Source organism: Polypterus senegalus, chromosome 7 (assembly GCF_016835505.1).
Source record: "Polypterus senegalus isolate Bchr_013 chromosome 7, ASM1683550v1, whole genome shotgun sequence".
Classification (NCBI taxonomy): Eukaryota; Metazoa; Chordata; class Cladistia; order Polypteriformes; family Polypteridae; genus Polypterus; species Polypterus senegalus.
The window spans coordinates 182,671,435-182,692,302 of record NC_053160.1 but is presented as its reverse complement, the minus strand read 5'-3'; the positions used below and the strand labels follow the sequence as shown (position 1 = coordinate 182,692,302).

At 42.2% G+C, this 20,868-nt stretch overlaps 1 protein-coding gene across 1 annotated transcript in view; it reads left to right on the top strand.

Moving 5' to 3' along the window:
* The window catches only part of gpat3 (glycerol-3-phosphate acyltransferase 3), a 59,284-nt gene that overhangs the window by 24,569 nt on the left and 13,847 nt on the right, over positions 1–20,868 (top strand). The window contains exons 5-9 of the mRNA XM_039759684.1: positions 3,911–3,985; positions 4,468–4,557; positions 5,173–5,266; positions 15,229–15,344; positions 19,366–19,421. Coding sequence (XP_039615618.1) covers positions 3,911–3,985; positions 4,468–4,557; positions 5,173–5,266; positions 15,229–15,344; positions 19,366–19,421 — 431 coding nt within the window. The remainder of the gene's footprint in view (positions 1–3,910; positions 3,986–4,467; positions 4,558–5,172; positions 5,267–15,228; positions 15,345–19,365; positions 19,422–20,868) is intronic.

Genomic DNA, 20,868 nt, shown 5'->3' with positions numbered 1-20,868 from the left:
TAACCTTTACCAGACTGATAGATCTCAATTACTTCTGTTCTCATTTGTTCCTGAATTTCTTTGGATCTTGGCATGATGTCTAGCTTTTGAGGTGCTTTTGGTCTACTTCTCTGTGTCAGGCAGCTCCTATTTAAGTGATTTCTTGATTGAAAAGGTGTGGCAGTAATCAGGAAATTGAACTCAGGTGTGATACACCACAGTTAGGTTATTTTTGAACAATTACTTTTCACACAGGGCCATGTAGGTTTGGATTTTTTTCTCCTAAATAATAAAACCATCATTTAAAAACTGCATTTTGTGTTTACTTGTGTTATATTTGACTAATGGTTAAATGTGTTTGATGATCAGAAACATTTTGTGTGACAAACATGCAAAAGAATAAGAAATCAGGAAGGGGGCAAATAGATAGTTTTTCACACCACTCTATCTATCTATCTATCAAAAACAGATTCTCATTAAGAGACTGGCTGGAGTCTGAAGCCCCAATTTAGCTGGTCATCTGTCGACTCGTTTCATGTCTCATTTCTGTTTGGCTGTCATTTGATGAAGAAAGGAATAAATTCAGAGGACTGAATCCTTAAAAACAGAACTATTAAAATGAACGGAAAAAAAATTTAATTAGCAGTGAAACCTGGTCACTGATTAGGAAAAGGGTTGGAATGAAAACCTGCAGCCCCTCTAGCTTTAGGTGGACAGCTACTTTCAGGTCTCTCTAGAGATGTTTGATTGGGCTCAAGTCCAGGCTCTACCTAGGCAGCTCAAAGCCATTCACAGAGTTGACCCTAAGCCACTGCTGTGCTGTCTTTGCTTTGTGCTTAGGTTCGTTGTTCTTTTGAAAGGTGAGCCTTCAGGCCAGTCTGAGGCCCGGAGTGCTCTGGAACAGAATTTCATTAAGGTTTATCTCTGTACTTTGCACCATTTAGCTTTCCCTCAGCCCTGCCTAGTCTCCCACTCCCTGATGCTTCCACCACCATACTTCACGGTTGGATTGGTATTGCACAGGTGATGAGCGGTGCCCGGTTGCCTCCATATGTGAAAAGAGGCAAGCCGTTCAATCTTGGTTTCATCAGACCAGTGAATCTTGGTTCTCAAAGTCTTAAGAGTCCTTCAGGTTCCATTTTGCAAACTCCAAGCGGCCATCTATGTATCTCTTACTGAGGAGAGGCTGCCGTCTGGCTATTCCGACGTAAACCCCAGATCAGTGGAGAATTGCAGTGATGGTTGTCCTTCTGGAAGTTTCTCCCATCTCCTCCCCACAGTTCCTCTGGAGCTGAGCCAGATTGACCATTGGGTTATTGTTCACCTCATTTACTAAGGCCCTTCTCCCATGATTGTTCAGTTTTGCCCAGGCGTCCAGCTCCAGGAAGAGATGTGGAGAGGTCAAAACCTCTTCCATTTCAAGAGTTATGGAGGCCACTGTGCTGTGGTAGCCTTAAGTGCTGCAGTCATTCATTGGTCAAGAGTCTAAGAAGGGGTAAAATCTAAATAATTAACACAGACCTCCGAGTACTCAGTGTAAAGGTTTGCAGTGCACCATCTATTGGAATGTGTTCTGTAATGCGTTGCATTTTTCATTCCAACAGATGGAGCGTCACAAACATTTGTAGCAATAAAATGTATTACTTTATTCCAACAGATGGTGCATCACAAATTATGACACTGCTTTTATGTATACCATACTAAATGACATAACTGAGTCACAGGTAGAATTTTGTTTCCAGGAGTAAATCTGCAATTGTCCAGTGTCCTTTTATTAAGGTGGATAAATAGTCAGTCCGTCAATTCCCAACCCGCTATATTCTAACACAGGGTCACGGGGGTCTGCTGGAGCCAATCCCAGCCAGCAGAGGGTGCAAGGCATGAACTAATCCCTGGGCAGGACGCCAGCCCAACGCAGGGCACACACCCACACAACAAGCATTTTTTTTTTTCACCCCCCCAACAAGAGTGAAAAACCTGCTGAGCGAGCTCGTCCATCTGATGTGCTACAGGATCTGCGCGAGAGGCTTGTCTGCTACCATCCATTACCACAACAAGTGAGTACATTGAGGTAAAAGGTCACCATACCTTTTGCTTTTAGTGTGCCTTAAGGCCATCTCCCATTATACTAATTTCAAGTCGTACATAGAATTGCATTTCTCCCCAAGGGAGTATTTGGCTTTTTAAAGAAACTCTTTAAATAAAAAGATCCATCCATCATCCAACCCACTATATCATAACTACAGGGGTCTGCTGGAGCCAATCCCAGCCAACACAGGGTGCAAGGCAGGAACAAACCCCGGGCAGGGTGCCAGCCCACCACAGGGCGCACACACTAGGGACAATTTAGGATCGCCAATGCACCTAACCTGCATGTCTTTGGACTGTGGGAGGAAACCCATGCAGACACGGGGAGAACATGCAAACTCCACGCAGGGAGGACCCGGGAAGTGAACTCGGGTCTCCTTGCTGCTACCGCTGTGCCACCTTGCTGCCCGGTGGATAAATATTTACAGAAAATCAGAGCAGTGAACACGGAGGAAACACGTTTATGTGACATCAAGCATTTGAACTGAAGATCTGTCTCTCTACCTCATTCATTGGTCCAGAGTCTAAGACGAGCTGAAACCTAAATAATTAACATAGACCCCAGCATAATTAGTATTAATGTTTGCAGTGTGTCATCTGTTGAAGCGTATTTTGTAATGCATGTAGTAATGTGTTGCATTTTCATTCCAACAGGTGCTGAGTCACAAACATTTATTCTAACCGAGAGTGCATCACAAATATTAGGAGTATTAGTCATAGATAGAACTTTATTTGTCACCAGAGGGAAATGTGGCAATAGCCTTGGATGGACACACAGCTACACAGACGGACAGACAGACACACACAGTTAGTCAATTGTACTTTTATTAAGGTGGGTAAATATTTTCAGAAAATCAGAGGAGTGAATGCGCAGGAAACGAGTTTGTCGCATCAAGCTTTTGAATCGAAGACGTGTCTCTCCCCCTGATTTATTGGTCAAGAGTCTGAGATGGGTTGAAATGTAAATAATCTACATTTACTCTGAATATGCTGGAGTTTATGTTTGGAGTGCACCATCTATTGGAATGTATTCTGAATGCATTTTTTCATTCCAACAGATGGTGCATCACAAATCTTACCACTGCTTTTATGAATTCCATATCGGTCCCATATGGCATTTAACAGAGTCCTACATAGATGGATAGATCGATCTTTAATTGTCCCCGGGGGGACATTTGACAATAGCCCCGGCTAGACACATAACTACAGAGACACTTGTCCTTTTTTTTTTTTTTTTTTTCAAGGTGTTTAAACATTTCCAAAAAATCAGATCAGTGGATGCAGAGGAAACACATTTATGTGGCATCAAGCCTTTGAATTTTGAGGACCCTTCTCTGCCCCTCATTCAATGGTTAAGAATCCTGTCTTCCTATTTGAATGCATTTCCTATTGACGCACGTCTTTGGTGTTTGTTTTTATTTAACAACGTTGTAAATAACTCTGAGGTGCTCCAATTGTGAAAATGAATATAAGTTAAACTACGGGAGGCAGACCTTCAATTGCAGCGCTTATTTGGAGTTCATTCTACTTTCGTTTTGTGGTTTGTTTAACCATATTTTAGTAAGGATGCATATGACATGATATTGATGTGAAGTATGTGATGCATGAGTAACATGCAATGTTTTTCTTGGACGTTTTAAAAGTATTTGCTGCTGCCCTTTCCATCTGATGCTTTATCATTTCTGTTTGCCATGAGAGCATGAGATTAAAATTTTCTCGGTCATCAATACAAACCACATGGGGTAAGCTGCATATTAAGAAAATCGTTTTTCAGGTGGAATATTGAGAGCGTCCTCTTATTTTATAAAAGGTTAACTAATAATTTTGTTTTGTTGTTTTTTAGGATTACGCTGGCAGCGATTGGTTTAAGTTGGCTTGTGATTGGAACCACCATCGTAGGACAACTGCCAAGCAGCAGGTACCGTCTTGAATGGAGTACTTTGAGTGGTCTGAACAGAATCAACAAAGATTTACTTATTTTTTTTATCAATCTTAATTGTTGTTTGCGGAGATCAGCGTCGATTTTTAAAACACAGATTTATGCTGAAAGGGCATCGATGTGCAGAATCAAATAAAGCAGTTGAGTGTACACGGGCTCAAGGGCTGGTTCATAACACATTTCTTTTTGGCAATTAATTAGTTGGATCTAAAAATAAAATGACCTCATTAGAGTAAAACTGAAAGTCAAAAGAATGTAGAGAGCTGAGGGGCGAAGACTTGTACAAAGGGTTTGGTGTGGAAGCAAAGCAGGCTTGTTGCATGGAGTCGCATTTTCTGAAGACTTGCTGTTGTATTAAAACTAGAATTTCCTGCGACTCTATTAGACTCTAAATTAGTGGTATTTACGGAAATATGTCTTCCCTTTTTGTCTTTTTATTTTTTTTTTTACCCCCCAACAAGAGTGAAAAACCTGCTGAGCGAGCTCGTCCATCTGATGTGCTACAGGATCTGCGCGAGAGGCTTGTCTGCTACCATCCATTACCACAACAAGTGAGTACATTGAGGTAAAAGGTCACCATACCTTTTGCTTTTAGTGTGCCTTAAGGCCATCTCCCATTATACTAATTTCAAGTCGTACATAGAATTGCATTTCTCCCCAAGGGAGTATTTGGCTTTTTAAAGAAACTCTTTCAATAAAAAGATCCATCCATCATCCAACCCACTATATCATAACTACAGGGGTCTGCTGGAGCCAATCCCAGCCAACACAGGGTGCAAGGCAGGAACAAACCCGGCAGGGCGCAGCACACTAGGGACAATTTAGGATCGCCAATGCACCTAACCAGCATGTCTTTGGACTGTGGGAGGAAGCCCACGCAGACACGGGAGAACATGCAAACTCCACGCAGGGAGGACCCGGGAAGCAAACTCGGGTCTCCTTGCTGCTACCGCTGCGCCACCGTACTGCCTAAATAAAAAGAGAGAGAAATAAATAGGGTCTCATTCAGAAAGTGGACGCCTCTTGAGATGGCCCTTCCCTTCGCCCAAACACTAATCTTAAGGTCAATAAAATAGGTCCCGGATGTTAAGTCACTATTTTAGGGTTAAAATGAAAACAGAAATTTGAAACCTACTTATATACCTAATCTTAATTATATTTCGCAGGGAAAACCGGCCCAAGAAAGGAGGAATATGTGTTGCCAACCATACCTCTCCCATCGACGTTGTCATTTTAGCCAATGATGGTTGTTATGCTATGGTATGTATTTTTCTTCTCATACTACATGTATTCATCGCTGTACTCTCGGTGCTTAAGAGGAATGACTTTTATCTAATAAAAGCGTTAAAATCTGAAGCAGAGTCGGTTCTTGATGCAGTGGCCATTTAGTTACAAGTTTAGTTGTAGAGACACTTTACATTTAAAGTCCTGTTTGGATGAGATTAGTTCTACAATAGGAGGTGGGATAAAGTCATTATTACTGGTGGGCCTCTGTAATTTTTTAGAAGAGATTAGCTTTACACCAGGAGGTGGCGTAAACTCGGTTTTTGAAGCAGGTCTGCCATATTCCCCATTCTTGCCTTATGAGTAAATGTAGTTGTTAATATCTACAGGTGCTGGACATAAATCAACTTTGTAATGATATTCTAATTTTATTTCAGTAATTCCATTTAAAAAGTGAAACTTGTATATTAGATTCATTCATTACACACTGACTGATGTATTTCAAATGTTTATTTCTTTTAATTTTGATGATTATAACTGACAACTAATGAAAGTCCCAAATTCAGTATCTCGGAAAATTAGAATATCAATTAAGACCAATGCAAAAAAAGGATTTTTAGAAATGTTGGCCAACTGAAAGGTATGAACATGAAAAGTATGAGCATGTACAGCACTCAATATTTAGTTGGGGCTCCTTTGGCCTGGATTACTGCAGCAATGCGGTGTGGCATGGAGTCGATCAGTCTGTGGCACTGCTCAGGTGTTATGAGAGCCCATGTTGCTCTGATAGTGGCCTTCAGCTCTTCTGAATTGTTGGGTCTGGCGTATTGCATCTTCCTCTTCACAATACCCCATAGATTTTCCATGGGGTTAAGGTCAGGCGAGTTTGCTGGCCAATCAAGAACAGGGATACCATGGTCCTTAAACCAGGTACTGGTAGCTTTGGCACTGTGTGCAGGTGCCAGGTCCTGTTGGAAAATGAAATCTGCATCTCCATAAAGTTCGTCAGCAGCAGGAAGCATGAAGTGCTCTAAAACTTCCTGGTAGACGGCTGCGTTGACCTTGGACCTCAGAAAACACAATGGACCAACACCAGCAGATGACATGGCACCCCAAACCATCACTGACTGTGGAAACTTTACACTGGACCTCAAGCAACGTGGATTCTGTGCCTCTCCTCTCTTCCTCCACACTCTGGGACCTTGATTTCCAAAGGAAATGCAAAATTTACTTTCATCAGAGAACATAACTTTGGACCACACAGCAGCAGTCCAGTCGAGATGCTTCTGACGCTGTCTCTTGTTCAAGAGTGGCTTGACACAAGGAATGCGGCAGCTGAAGCTCATGTCTTGCATACGTCTGTGCCTGGTGGTTCTTGAAGCACTGACTCCAGCTGCAGTCCACTCTTTGTGAATCTCCCCACAGTTTTCAATGGGTTTTGTTTCACAATCCTCTCCAGGGTACAAGCGGTTATCTCTATTGCTTGTACACTTTTTTCTACCACATCTTGTCCTTCCCTTCGCCTCTCTATTAATGTGCTTGGACACAGAGCTCTGTGAACAGCCAGCCTCTTTAGCAATGACCTTTTGTGTCTTGCCCTCCTTGTGCAAGGTGTCAATGGTCATCTTTTGGACAACTGTCAAGTCAGCAGTCTTCCCCATGATTGTGTAGCCTACAGAACTCGACTGAGAGACCATTTAAGAGTTAATTAGCTGATTCGAGTGTGGCACCAGGTGTCTTCAATATTGAACCTTCTCACAATATTCAAATTTTCCGAGATACTGAATTTTTGACTTTCATTAGTTGTCAGTTATAATCATAAAATTAAAAGAAATAAACATTTGAAATACATCAGTCTGTGTGTAATGAATGAATCTAATATACAAGTTTCACTTTTTGAATGGAATTACTGAAATAAATCAATTTTATGACCAGCACCTGTATATAATTTACAAGTATGACTGCATCTGGAGTATTGTGTGCAGGAGTGGTCACCACAGTACAAGAAAGACATAGCAGCACTTGAAGCTTTGCAGAGGAGTTCAACCAGGAGCATCTGAGGACTTAGGGACACATCCTACTATGACAGACTCTCTGAGAATTAAACCTGTTTATTCTCGAGCAGAGGGTTCGGTTTGGGGACCTCATCCAGGTCTTCACACTCCTCAAAGGCATTGATAAAGGAGATCCTGCAGAATTCTTCCAACTTAATGGTGAATCTCGTACTCGAGGACAGCAGTGGAAATTAAAGGGGCATTGAGAGCATTTAGGACAGAAGCCAGGAAACGCCTCTTTACTCGAAGAGTTGTGGGACGCTGGAACAAACTACGGAGACATGGAATCTCCTACTCCCATATGACAGCACATCAGAACAGTAAAAAAGATTTTATTAGACTGGTAAGAGGCCCATTGTTTCATGTTGAATTTGTCAATGGGATCAGATACAAGGGGTGCCTGGAGAGAAATGTGGCTGTCCTCTGCAAAGTAAGCTGTGGACAAGATGTTGGTGTAGTTTAGGTGGTCAATGGAAAGGGTTCTGGGATCAACAGTGACAGACTGCTGTCACCATCCTGCTCCACTGACAGACTGAGGAGACCCCACGCTATGCGACTCTTCAATTCCACCCGAGGGGGTAAACGTTAACATTACACAAAGTTGTGGTCCGTTATACCTGCATTGTTATCACTTTTTAATTTAATATTGTTCTTTATCAGTATGCTGCTGCTGGAGTATGTGAATTTGTCCTTGGGAGTAATAAAATATCTATCTCTCTATCAGCTTCTGTGGAAGGATGAGTGTGCAAAATGGGGAAAATTTGTTTAGCGACTTGTGGGAGTGATACTGCGTCACCGAGTGAGTTAACAGCCTGGTCACAGAGGATATGTTGGGGACCAACCAGTTTGCCCCATTTAATGCTGACAATGTCCAAAGTAAAGAAGCGCTCAGTGGTGCGTCCGATAATAGCAAATGAAAAACCGCGCAAAAGAGAGAATAACGAGAGGATTCGAAGTTCTCTCAAAGTGGTCAGTACTCGGGTGGGAGTTCTGTTCTTTGATCTGCTCTCTCCAGAATGAGACGACCCTTGCTGGGGACTCCCCAGTTTTATCGTGCAGGGAGTGGTCTCAGTTGCCCTCAGTGGGTTTTCTCAGGGCTGTGGGAGGACAAAAAGAAATAATAATACTGTTTTTGACAGCACCTCCTTGTGCCCCGGTGTGGTGGTGCTTACCTCTAATGGCCAGTGTGTGAACCTGAGATGGGCATGCTTGATAAATGTTAGCATGTAATGGGAGGACCAGTGGAATGTGGTTTTCATTATTGGGGTTATTCTTCGAGTGGATGTTACGAGGTCCACAATACAAGAAGGGCATCCTGTGTCAGTGAAGAAGCTCCTCATTCTGAGTGCTTCACTACAGAAGTCTGCCTCCTCACTACAGACATGATGCACTCGAAGGAACTGTGAAAGAGGGTGAGAGCTTTTAGCGCGCCAGGGATTGAAGGAGCTGTAGAGGAGGTAACTGTGAGAGGCAGTTTGCTTGTAAAAGACAGAGAGTTTAAGTCCTGGAAAGCTAATAGGAAGACTGCTATCTAAAAATGGTAGTGTTGTGGTGGAAATTGGTTTTATTTATTTATTAGGATCTCTTTGCCAAAAATTATAAAAAGTAAATCATCATCGTAACAATGATACGGGATGTTACACTTGTTTATTGTAAAACAGAACGGTAACATATATAAAGAGAAGATGACTGGACCTAAAAAAAGACCCCTGGGGTACCCCACAGGTTACTGAAGCAGTAGGAGTTGTTGAACGACCCACATTTACAGAAAACGTCCTGGCTTTGAGGTAAATCTGCAAACCACTTAAGAGCAGTACCCCGAATACCAGCCCACCGCTCAAGCCTGTTAATCAGACTGTCGTGATCAACTTTGTCAAACGCAGCGCTCAAATCCAATAAACTTAGCACTGAGCCCTTCCCCTGAATCGGCTGCTAGCAGCGGATCGTTTGTCACCCTTAGCAGCGCCGATTCTGTGCTGTGAAATGTTGATGGTAAACCCAAGAGATAGACAGCAATGAGTAAAATCATGAATGAATTCCTGCAGCTGGCTACTGAAGCACGAGGCAGCACCAGTGCAATCATTGGTATATCTTTTGTACAAATGTATATGGTACAAAGCAGAGATTGGAAAGTAATGCTCTTCCATCCAGGTCATGAAGATGTTGCCATAGCTCAGTCCCATTCTACTCACCTGGTTTAAAAAAAAAAAAACAAAAAAAGGCATTGTTATCGAAAGAGATGGCATGGAGGGTAAGAACCAGTTCTGCTAGTCTGATGAGGGTCCAGGACTGGACATCCCTGTGGGTTTTCAACAATGAGACGGTTACCGCCGGGAGCATTTGCAGATGTACGCTGACACAGCCCAATGCTCTTATGGGTTGGCGTTCTTCCTCCCCACTCTTGCACACCAGAGGCACAGAGTTGAGTAATGAGAAGAAAGTTCATCTTGTGCCAGCCACCCTTTAGGGTGTAAAGGTCATTTGTCCACATTGTACAGTACACTTGATGTTCTCTGATCTTGGCACATATTTTGTATGAGTCATTCTATTGAGGGCAGACCTTTCACCTACTTAGCTAAGGGCTGTTCTTTTTGTTTCACAAAATGCTATTCCTCTCTCTCTCTCTACATTACTATATATATAAATTTTATACACGCCCCCTTACACACCCAGACCAATATATTATGTAAAAGTAGAGACATAAGTTAAAAACATAAAGCAAGGATTTTAATGGGTTATGAGAAAAACAAAAGTAAAATCATTTGAAAATGATTTACTGAAAGTGCAGTTCCATACACCACAGTTTGCTTCAAAGCATCTTCTGCCTTGTTTGATAAATGTCCATTCGCTGGAATATTCATCACGAAATTTACAGTTACGTTTTGGCATCTTGGGATGGGATGGATGAGTTAGTTTTTAAGTTGGAAATCAAGTGGGCTGTGGCAAGTAGTAACAACACACTCTGTTGACGCTGAATGTTGCAATGCTGATCAAAAACTACAGAGCAGCACGGCTGGAGAGCGAAATGGTGAGAGTGTCGCTGTCCTCAATCAGCCAGAGCAACTGAACAAGCTGCAAACAGACAGCAAACAATCGTTTCCTCGTTACATTTTGGTTATTTTCATCAAAAGAATCTGAGAAACGAAAGTATGATTACTTACAAAGTTACAACTAATTACCGTAAGAAGGTAGTAAAAATATTTGAAAATGAACTAAATACGGGACATTTGGGTGTCCCTGAAAGGTCAGTACAGGACAGGGGACAAAATTATCAAATATGGGACATTTCCCGTATATGAGGGACATCTGGCAACCCTAAGGGCTCGTTTATACTTCACGTTCAGCACACGTACATGCATGCATCATGGCTGTCACACGTTCCCAGTGTTCATTTGACGCGTCCTCTGAGCAGGGACCACATGCATAACACCATGCATAGAATTCACACTATATAACATGGCGTAAGGACAAAAGCGGAAATGTTCATATGCACAAAAAATCCAGATGCATAAATCTGTGCGTTCACCAGCTTCCACGTTCTTCCGCTACATAAATCCCGATCAGCGTGAAAAGTAACGCCGCGGCACGCCTGCTGTCCCGCCCCAACTCCTCCCAGAATTACGCCTCTTTGAATATGCAAATCATCATAAATAGCCCTTAAGCTCCGCGTTCTGTGAAAAGACAATGGGAAAAGCACTGAGGGAGATGGTATTCGCTGAAATTATTCAAAGGGGAGGCAAAGAAAAACTTACAATTTGTTGGTTTAAACAACCAAAGGAAGTTGATCGAGTGACATAGCATGTCGGAGAAACTCAAAAGCTCAGGTTCACAAAGTCGCACAGTGGCTGAAATAAAAAAGAAGTTGTCAGATACAGTGGGATGCAAAAGTTTGGGCAACCTTGTTAATAGTCATTATTTTCCTGTATAAATCGTTGGTTGTTACGATAAAAAATGTCAGTTGAATATATCATATAGGAGACACACACAGTGATATTTGAGAAGTGAAATGAAGTTTATTGGATTTACAGAAAGTGTGCAATAATTGTTCAAACAAAATCAGGCAGGTGCATAAATTTGGGCACCACAAAAAAGAAATGAAATCAATATTTAGTAGATCCGCCTTTTGCAGAAATTCCAGCCTCTAAACGCTTCCTGTAGGTTCCAATGAGAGTCTGGATTGTGGTTGAAGGTATTTTGGACCATTCCTCTTTACAAAACATCTCTAGTTCATTCAGGTTTGATGGCTTCCGAGCATGGACAGCTCTCTTTAACTCACACCACAGATTTTCAATTATATTCAGGTCTGGGGACTGAGATGGCCATTCCAGAACGTTGTACTTGTTCCTCTGCATGAATGCCTTAGTGGATTTTGAGCAGTGTTTCGGTTGTCTTGTTGAAAGATCCAGCCCGGCGCAGCTTCAGCTTTGTCACTGATTCCTGGACATTGGTCTCCAGAATCTGCTGATACTGAGTGGAATCCATGCGTCCCTCAACTTTGACAAGATTCCCAGTCCCTCACACAGCCCCACAGCATGATGGAACCACCACCATATTTTACTGTAGGTAGCAGGTGTTTTTCTTGGAATGCTGTGTTCTTTTCCTCCATGCATAACGCCCTTGTTATGCCCAAATAACTCCATTTTAGTTTCATCAGTCCACAGCACCTTATTCCAAAATGAAGCTGGCTTGTCCAAATGTGCTTGAGCAGACCTCAAGCGGCTCTGTTTGTGCTTCCTCTGCATCACTCTCGCATACAGCATCTCCTCGTGTAAAGTGCGCCGAATGGTTGAACGATGCGCAGTGACTCCATCTGCTGCAAGATGATGTTGTAGGTCTTTGGTGCTGGTCTGTGGGTTGACTCTGACTGTTCTCACCATTCGTCGCTTCTGTCTATCCAAATCTTTCTTGGTCTGCCACTTCGAGCCTTAACTTGAACTGAGCCTGTGGTCTTCCATTTCCTCAATATGTTACTAACTGTGGAAACATACAGCTTCAATCTCTGGGACAGCTTTCTGTATCCTTCCCCTAAACCATGATGGTGAACAATCTTTTTGTCTTCAGGTCATTTGAGAGTTGTTTTGTGACTCCCATGTTGCTACTCTTCAGAGAAAATTAAAGGAGGAGGGAAACTTACAATGGACCCCTTGAATACTCGGATTCACCTGTGTATGTAGGTCAGGGGTCACTGAGCTTACCAAGCCAATTGGAGTTCCAATAATTAGTTCTAAAAGTTTGGGAATCAATAAAATGACAACGGTGCCCAAATTTATGCACCTGCCTGATTTTGTTTGAACAATTATTGCACACTTTCTGTAAATCCAATAAACTTCATTTCACTTCTCAAATCTCACTGTGTGTGTCTCCTATATGATATATTTAACTGAAATTTTTTATCGTAACAACCAACGATTTATACAGGAAAATGACTATTAACAAGGTTGCCCAAACTTTTGCATCCCACTGTATCAAAGTCGCCGTGAAAGGCGAGTCGCAGCCCACCATCTGAGTGTCATATGAAAGCTTATTAGGGTACAGAGAAATAAAAAAAAATAGGCACACAGTGGGGAAAAAAGCACGAAATGTCAAATTTAATCTCAATTTCCACTTTAATCATGTATTTTATTTTGTCATTAAAAGTAGAACATCATAAACTTCATCGTAAAATCGTTTAATTTACTAGTTTCTCAAATCCCATCATAACTAAAGTAGTAATAAATGCTTTGTTTTGTATTTGATCTTCAATGTGCTCTACGTGTGCGGATCACTACGTACATCCGGGCTTTCTCTTAATCCGACAGCTCTGTGAATAATTAAAATACTGAGATGTGTACGTGATATCATTTTCATGATGATAGGAGTTAAAGCGTGTTATTAAACATGGGAACACGGTGGCACAGTGATTGTTCATGCCCCACACAAGATGCTTGTTGCGCCGTGCGCGACCTTTGATGAAATAATTTCTGTCTCTTTCAAACGTACTAACCTCCAAGTTAAAGTTTTATCTGTATAATATGATAAACATATTTTGCTGCATTTCATTCTAAAAATGATATCGTCATCATATGTAAATACGCGCTTTATAAAGTGGTTCAGGTTGTGCAATATTATAACTAGTGCAAGTTTACAGTGAGGTGATTGTATTTATAAGTACCAACAGTTCTACAAGGAGCACTTGATGGACTGATTGAGTGCGTTTAGAGTTCTTGGGATGAAACTGTTTGTGAACCGCGAGGTCCGTACAGGAAAGGCTCTGAAGCGTTTGTTATATGAGAGTAGTTTAGTACACAGCATGGCTGAGGCAGCGTGTGCTTGATGCTGTATACGATAATTCTCTTTCTGATCATCTCCTATAGAGCTGTGATTCCCCACTCAGATACAGTGATATAAATACTCAGAGCGGTGCAGTGAGAGTAACAACGCTAAACCAGCTATGGCATTTTGAATAGTTTGGCCATTCTGTGGACCATTATATTGTTACTTGTTAGTTACAATCAGATGCATTAAACTAATAAACCAATATGTGTTTAATTTCAGTGTATTTATAAAGCCATGTCAGGGATGTGGATCTAAAAAAGAAATGGTAACCACACTGGAACAGTAGCACTGTTTTGATGCCGGGTGCCGCCAGTTTGCAAAACTGAGCGGAGAACTTGCGTACGCCAAGCATTTAGCTACCGTGAAAATGTGTGTGGCTTTACGCCAAGTTTAGGTTTCATACATCACGATTTGAGCGTGGAAACAGCCTTACGTAACATTTTTCTGCATACGCACCGTTTATACATGAGGCCCCAGGTCTTCAGAAATTAACACGACGAGTTGCAGTACCAGCAAAAAATTGTGGGGCGCAGTGTGATAAAAGTCGGTACGTGACGTCCGAGTCCCTTTTTACTATCTATATGTGACAGAAAGCCGCTGTGCGGATCGTACAGGATCGATGTGCCTGCTTCGATGTTTGATGAATGGTTCGATGTGGTGAAGCAAAATGCCGACATACAAATGCATTTGTGGTGCTTTTTATATTCAGGCATCACAAATTCCCGATTGTAATGACACAATACATTTTAAAAGTCTTACATACTGTCTGTTTTTTGGGGGCTTCCTCCTGACCTGACAGCAGTAATCACCACACAAAGCACATTAAATGTATGATTTTCCAACTTAAATTTATCCTTAGATTTATACTTGATATCACTTTCATGATGAAATGCATTAAAGTATATATGTTACATTTTACAGATACATCGTTAATTTTGTTTAAATAATGAATACTGTTAATAATTACACACATGGGGGTGACACGGTTGCGGAGCGGTAGCACTGCTGTCTCGCAGGGAGTCACGTCGCTGGTATTCCGTGCATGGAGTTTGAACAGTACAACGCTGACGTAGCAGGAGCGTCCGCTGGAGCATGTGTCGCGTGAAGTATAAACCCGGCCTTTGGTTGAGTAATGTTTGGGACTAAGACACGGTTTTCCTCCACAGTTTAAAATTACAAATCGGACAGTTCAGATGTGATTAAAGTGCACATTGCAGGCTTTCATTTAAGGAGATTTCATCACACAACACTTTCTCTATGTGGTTCTGGCTTGGATGTCCTGTCTGTGGAGTTTGCACACTCTTATGATGTTCATGTGTAGTTTCTACGCAGTCCACTTGGTGATTATAAGTCGTCGGTGCCTGATGGGGTGTCACCTGTTGTAGAGTGGTGTTCCCATCCGGAGTTGCTATCTCCTAACTTGCACTTCTTTCAGGAATCCTCATACTGGATTTAATGACTTTGGAAAATGGGGGAGTGTCTGTTTGGTTGAGTGATGCTATTTGTTAGGAGATGATATCTCATGAAGTGTGTGTGTGTGTGTGTGTGTGTCATCTTTCTCACATTGCACAATATGATGAGCATTTCTTGCAGGTGTCCTACAATAATTGCCATTTCTGATCCTTCTAGGTGGGCCAGGTCCATGGAGGCCTCTTGGGAGTTATCCAGAGGTCTATGGTGAAAGCTTGTCCACATGTCTGGTTTGAGAGATCCGAGATGAAGGACCGGCAGCTGGTGACTAAACGGTAAGAATCATTCCAGGATTGAGACGGCGACTTTAAAATGAGTTCCTCCGGGGACACAATTGGAAACTTGTTAAGGGTAAATTTCGCCTAAACATTAGGAAGTTTTTCGTTACACAGAGAACTTGGAATGAGTGACCAGGTAGCATGGTAGACGGGAGGACTTTAGGGACATTCAGAACTCGACTTGATGTTATCTTGGAGCAGGGGTCTGCAACATTTTTTTCCCGAGAGCTACTTTTACAAAATGAAAATGGCCGAGAGCTCCTCATGTTTTATAACGTTTATTCTCATAGCTTATTTCCGAATAACCTTGTTTTGCCTGAACATTTACAAAATGTTGGTGTCCACAACTCGCATTTTGCATTAAAACATCACAAAAAATATTTTGTTCACCTGCCAGTGTATTTTCTATGTCTGTATGCATTTTCTAGTGTATCTCACACTATTGAATTAAAACATGAATGCTGTCAAAACAAAACAATGCAATTCCAAATCCACAGATCTGACTTATTCATTTGTCATTTTGTCACATGTCACTGTGTCACTTTATTCACAGGTCCAGTTGCATGTGTGATGTGTTGTTCACTTAGTAGGATGACTGGCACTGAGGTGTCTGGTGGAGTGGAGCCACTTCAGTTCACTCTTATGGAGTCGTTTTAATGTTCGTCTGTCAGTCGTGTTCTGAACTTTGATTTCATGACATTCATGTCAGACGCACAGAGGTATGGAGACCCAAACAAAGCAGACATTTTCAGAGCTGCTCGGTGAAGATTCGTATAGTTATCGGGCTTTACTAAGCTCCAGAAATGTTGAGAATGCTGTTGAGACTCTAACTGCACATTATTTTGAAGATTTACTAATATATCTATACTAATAAAAGGCAAAGCCCTCACTGACTGACTGACTGACTCACTCATCACTAATTCTCCAACTTCCCGTGCAGGTAGAAGGCTCATTCCTTACAGCTTACTTACAAAAGTTGTGCAGGTTTCATTTTTAAATTCTACGCGTAACGGTCATAACTAGAACCTACTTACGTACATATATACGGCCATAGCCTGCAGCTCGGGGTCTGTGTGAGGCGGAGTTGCGTCCCTCATCACCACGCCTCCCACGCAATTGAGTGCCTGCCCATATAAGGCCGTCCGTCGGCAGCAATCCAATAGACACGCTGCCGCTAAATATTCGCGGGTGAAGGACTGTACTTATACAAACGAAGATGAGCTGGTCAGAGATAGACTAGCGTTTGGCACAAACTCGGAGAAAGTGCGAGAGAAACTTTTAAGTGCCGGGTCTGAGCTAACATTAAATAAAGCCGTGGACATCGCAAGATCGCACGAGATACCACAAGCACGGCTGAGAACCTTCGATGCATGTACTCCGAGCAGCTCACGTGAACTGACTTTGCAGGACTGGGAAAGGTAAACCTGTGCATGCAGTGTGTGATATCTCCGATAAAGAGGAAGACGAGCTGCTTATTGATGCAGTAGGAAAGGAACAACCCAATGAATCTGAACAAGCCTTTGTAGACATATCAGTAGGAAAGCACGGTGTAAAGCTTAAGTTTAAATTACGTTCATAGACACGCTGCCGCTAAATATTCACAGGCAAATCCACAACTTAATACCGGGAATCCCTGTTGAACATCTTAGATTCACGAGTACCGATTTGGGTGGTGATCACTTCGATGAATGAAACCTGTTATCTTTACAACGGTTGATAACGAAGATGAGATGGTCAGGGATAGACTAGACAAACACGGACTGTAACTTGAACACAACACATCCTCCAAATACGAACCTGATTGAACGAAATAATGATGATCAAATCCTTGATGACAGCAACACTCGTAACAGTCACAAAACAATTACATTGACAATCATGTTACGTTATTTTTAAAATGTTCCCTTTTCTTTTCATAACTTCTTTAACACACTACTTCTCTGCTACGAAGCGCGGGTATTTTGCTAGTAATATATAAAGTCCAATGTCTCTCTGTCTGTCTGTATGTCTGTCCGTTTACATGAGAGAACTACTTAACTGATTTAGGTCAGTTTTTTTTCTAGAATTTGCTTGAAAATTCTGGTTGATTTTGCGACTTCTCTCTGTGACGATGTGGGTTCTGGCTCCACGCTCTCATGGTTGTTTGGGAACCCTTGAACCCAACACCGTCGATAATGAAACCGAGTGAGCTAGTCAGTGAAGGCAATAATTGAGTATCTGAGCAAGGGGATGGTTAAAAGTGAAACGGTGCTTTTATTTAAAACAGTCAACAAAAAAAAACCAGTGTTCAAAAAGTGCAGTTCATTCAATAAATAATCCAATAAAAAAAAACGTGGAGGTTAAAGCAACAATAAGAAAAAAACCATCCTTTAAAACGAGAGGTTAAAATCTTCTTTAGGAAGCAGTTCTTAAAACAACAAGTTCGGTGTTCATCTATGTTAGCGTTAGCGTCTCACCTGCTCATCCCGTATGGGCTTAGCAGCAGGCAAGACGCTCTCTGCAGCTGCCCTCCTGAAACACACACATGAGACTGGAGACCTCCCGATCCCTGGCTTCGGTCTGGCACTCATCCCAGTCCCCGAGACTTGATTTCCACCAATGGCCAGGACGCACACATTGGGGACTCCACCACCAAGCCTCCCGACTTCCGCTGCCTTTCCGCGGCCTTCTGCGGCTCGTCGCTTTCCTCTAGGCACTCCCGCTACCTGGTCACTCAGCGGGAGCAACATCAACTCAAACGTCTGGGTGTTGGCCTAACACCCAGCTTCCTCACAGCTGCCCTCGATCGTGCGCTCACCACACGCACGCACCGTCTGCTTCCTCGCTCCCTGTAACCTCCGTCCTCTTTTTCCTTTCTTTTCTTATCTCGTTCCTTTCTCCTCCTCCTCTCGTTCTTTTTCTCCCCCTTTAACCGACTCGCGCTTCTTTATAAATAACCAGGGGCCATCACAGCTGCAGCATTAGCCACGGGAGCAATCACGAATGTGGGCAGTTCCTCACCTGTGCACACGGTGAGAAACGCCCACATCGACGACTGCCCGCGGCTCGCTACAACATCGCCCCCCCTCACGAAGCCGCCTCTGGTGCGGTGATTATTTAAAATGAATGGCCTTTGCTCAGTGAGCTGTGGACCCGCTATACCACACTCTCATTTCGCTATGTATCATAGTTCGAGTTATTTCCACGAATCCGAGATCCATGCAGCGGGCCGAGGGAAGGGGCCTTTCTCACTGACTCGCCAGCTTCGGGGCATGGTCCTTAACCCCGCTTAGCTAGCTATCGAGCGAACAATTGAATTCAACTTTGTTTGATATTTCAACTCTTGATGAGTTTGAGTCCAGATATTCTCTTAAGCGTATGCCATATTGGAAAGATAGATTGCAATTCAGATTGTGGATCGTGATTTTTGTGTTAAAAGGATCATGATATGATTTTTTGAAAAGATCGCCCACCCCTAATTTGTCTAATCAAGTTTTCAAATTTATGTAGGATTCATTATAACCCTTTGGTGAGCTATTTGGAAAGGAGTGGCGAGCCACCGGTAGCTCATGAGCAACGTGTTGGAGACCCCTGTCTTGGAGGAATTAATAGGATAGGACTTGTGATATTTATTGGGCTAAATGACTGTTCTCCTTTTAGATTGCTCTAACTACAAACAACATAAAACATGTAAAAATAGGAAAAGTAATAATTCATAAATTACAAAAACAATAAAAAATGACATACTCAGAAACACAGACTCGTACATAACAGTTTGCTGTTGTCCTACATCAGTCTCCTTAGATGTCATTATTGGCAGACACATTTGCTCCATTCTACATGAAAACTTGATTAAAAATTAAAAATGGTAATTGATGTAAAAAAAAAAAAATATATATATATTTTTGGGTGGAGTATTACTTTAAAACCATCCATATCTGGAAAAATGAAAAACATAACTTGCACAGTGGTCCGTAATGAAAGTTCAGCAATGGTTTGACAAAAATGATCCTCAGACTTACCTGCTTATGTTTTACAGGTTAACAGATCATGTTTCAGACAAGACTAAACTTCCGATATTAATTTTTCCAGAAGGTAAGTTACCATAAATAAAGATTTTCTTGTTTTTTGTATTTTAGTTCATGGGGCAAATATGTGATTGTTCAGTCGATGTCCACATGGAGTTTTCACTTTCTCTCTGTTTTCCCAAAGGCTTTCTCCACATATTTGGGTCTTTTTCCAAATCCATCCATTATATCACAGGGGTCTGCTGGAGCCAATCCCAGCCAACACAGGGCGCAAGGCAGGAAACAAACCCCGGGTAGGGCGCCAGCCCACTGCAGGGTGCGCACACACACACACCAAGCACACATTAGGGACAATGCACCTAACCTGCATGTCTTTGGACTGTGGGAGGAAACTCACGCAGACGAGGGGAGAACATGCAAACTCCACGCATGGAGGACCCGGGAAGCGAACACGGGTCTCCTAACTGTGAGGCAGCAGCGCTACCACTGCGCCACCGTGCCGCCCCTTTTTCCAAATCCATCATATTCAAAGTTGTTTTCAGCATTGCATCCTATACTTGTGAACAGGGGTCTGCAAATTTGGTCCTGGTGGGATGTCATGGCAGCTGATTTTTCTTCCATCCTGATAACCTAATTAGCAAACCACTCCTTGCCCATAGCGGATCTTATTTAATTGTATGGCTTGGCACTGTTTTTCATTCTGCCGTCTCGTAGATTTTTTTTTCCCTTCCCAAGGATATCGTCCAAATGAGTCGTAGCCTGAAGTAGGTGACTAATTCTCAGTCCTTCACTTTTTTTTCTCTTCAGTTTCTTTCCAAATCACAATCTGAAACTTGTTAAGGGTAAATTTTCACATGAATGTTAATGAGAACTCAAGCAAACTGACATCTTTTATTGCTTGACTTCGCATTACATCCATAATGGCTAACACGGTACAACACCCTAGTACAGGGGTCTGCAACCTTTCAGACATAAAGAGCCACTTGGACCCGTTTTCGAAAAGAAAAAAACTTGGAGCCGCAAAACCATTATGCAACGCGTACATGCATCTATTATTTAATCGAGCGTTTATTTACGTTTAAACTTCTACTTTTATTCATATTTAAAATGCGAAAAAACTTGGCGAAATCACAATAAACAACCACGCACCAACTCTGCAACTTGTTTACAAGTTAGTATGGCAAGTTACATATCAAAATGCTCGGCAGCTCATTGGCTGTAAGTTTTGAGTGTCAGTCACAGTGTCCAATCAAACTGGTAGATTCTACCAGAGTTCAGAGCTATACGTCACTCTCAAAGCTTTCTGTGACACTGGTTGGCTATACGAGGTGCCAGTCAACCCCAGACCCGTCGTAATTGGCCAACTTAGGTGTCTTTCGGAAGCTAACACTTCCGTGTTTCATGTGGTAGCATGGTTATCGCCGACAGAAACAAATTACGTCTAATATGAGCAATATAAGTGAAAAAAAATTACGTAGGTGGTCTCAAGTTATGAAACGCTTTCTGGAGTTTTG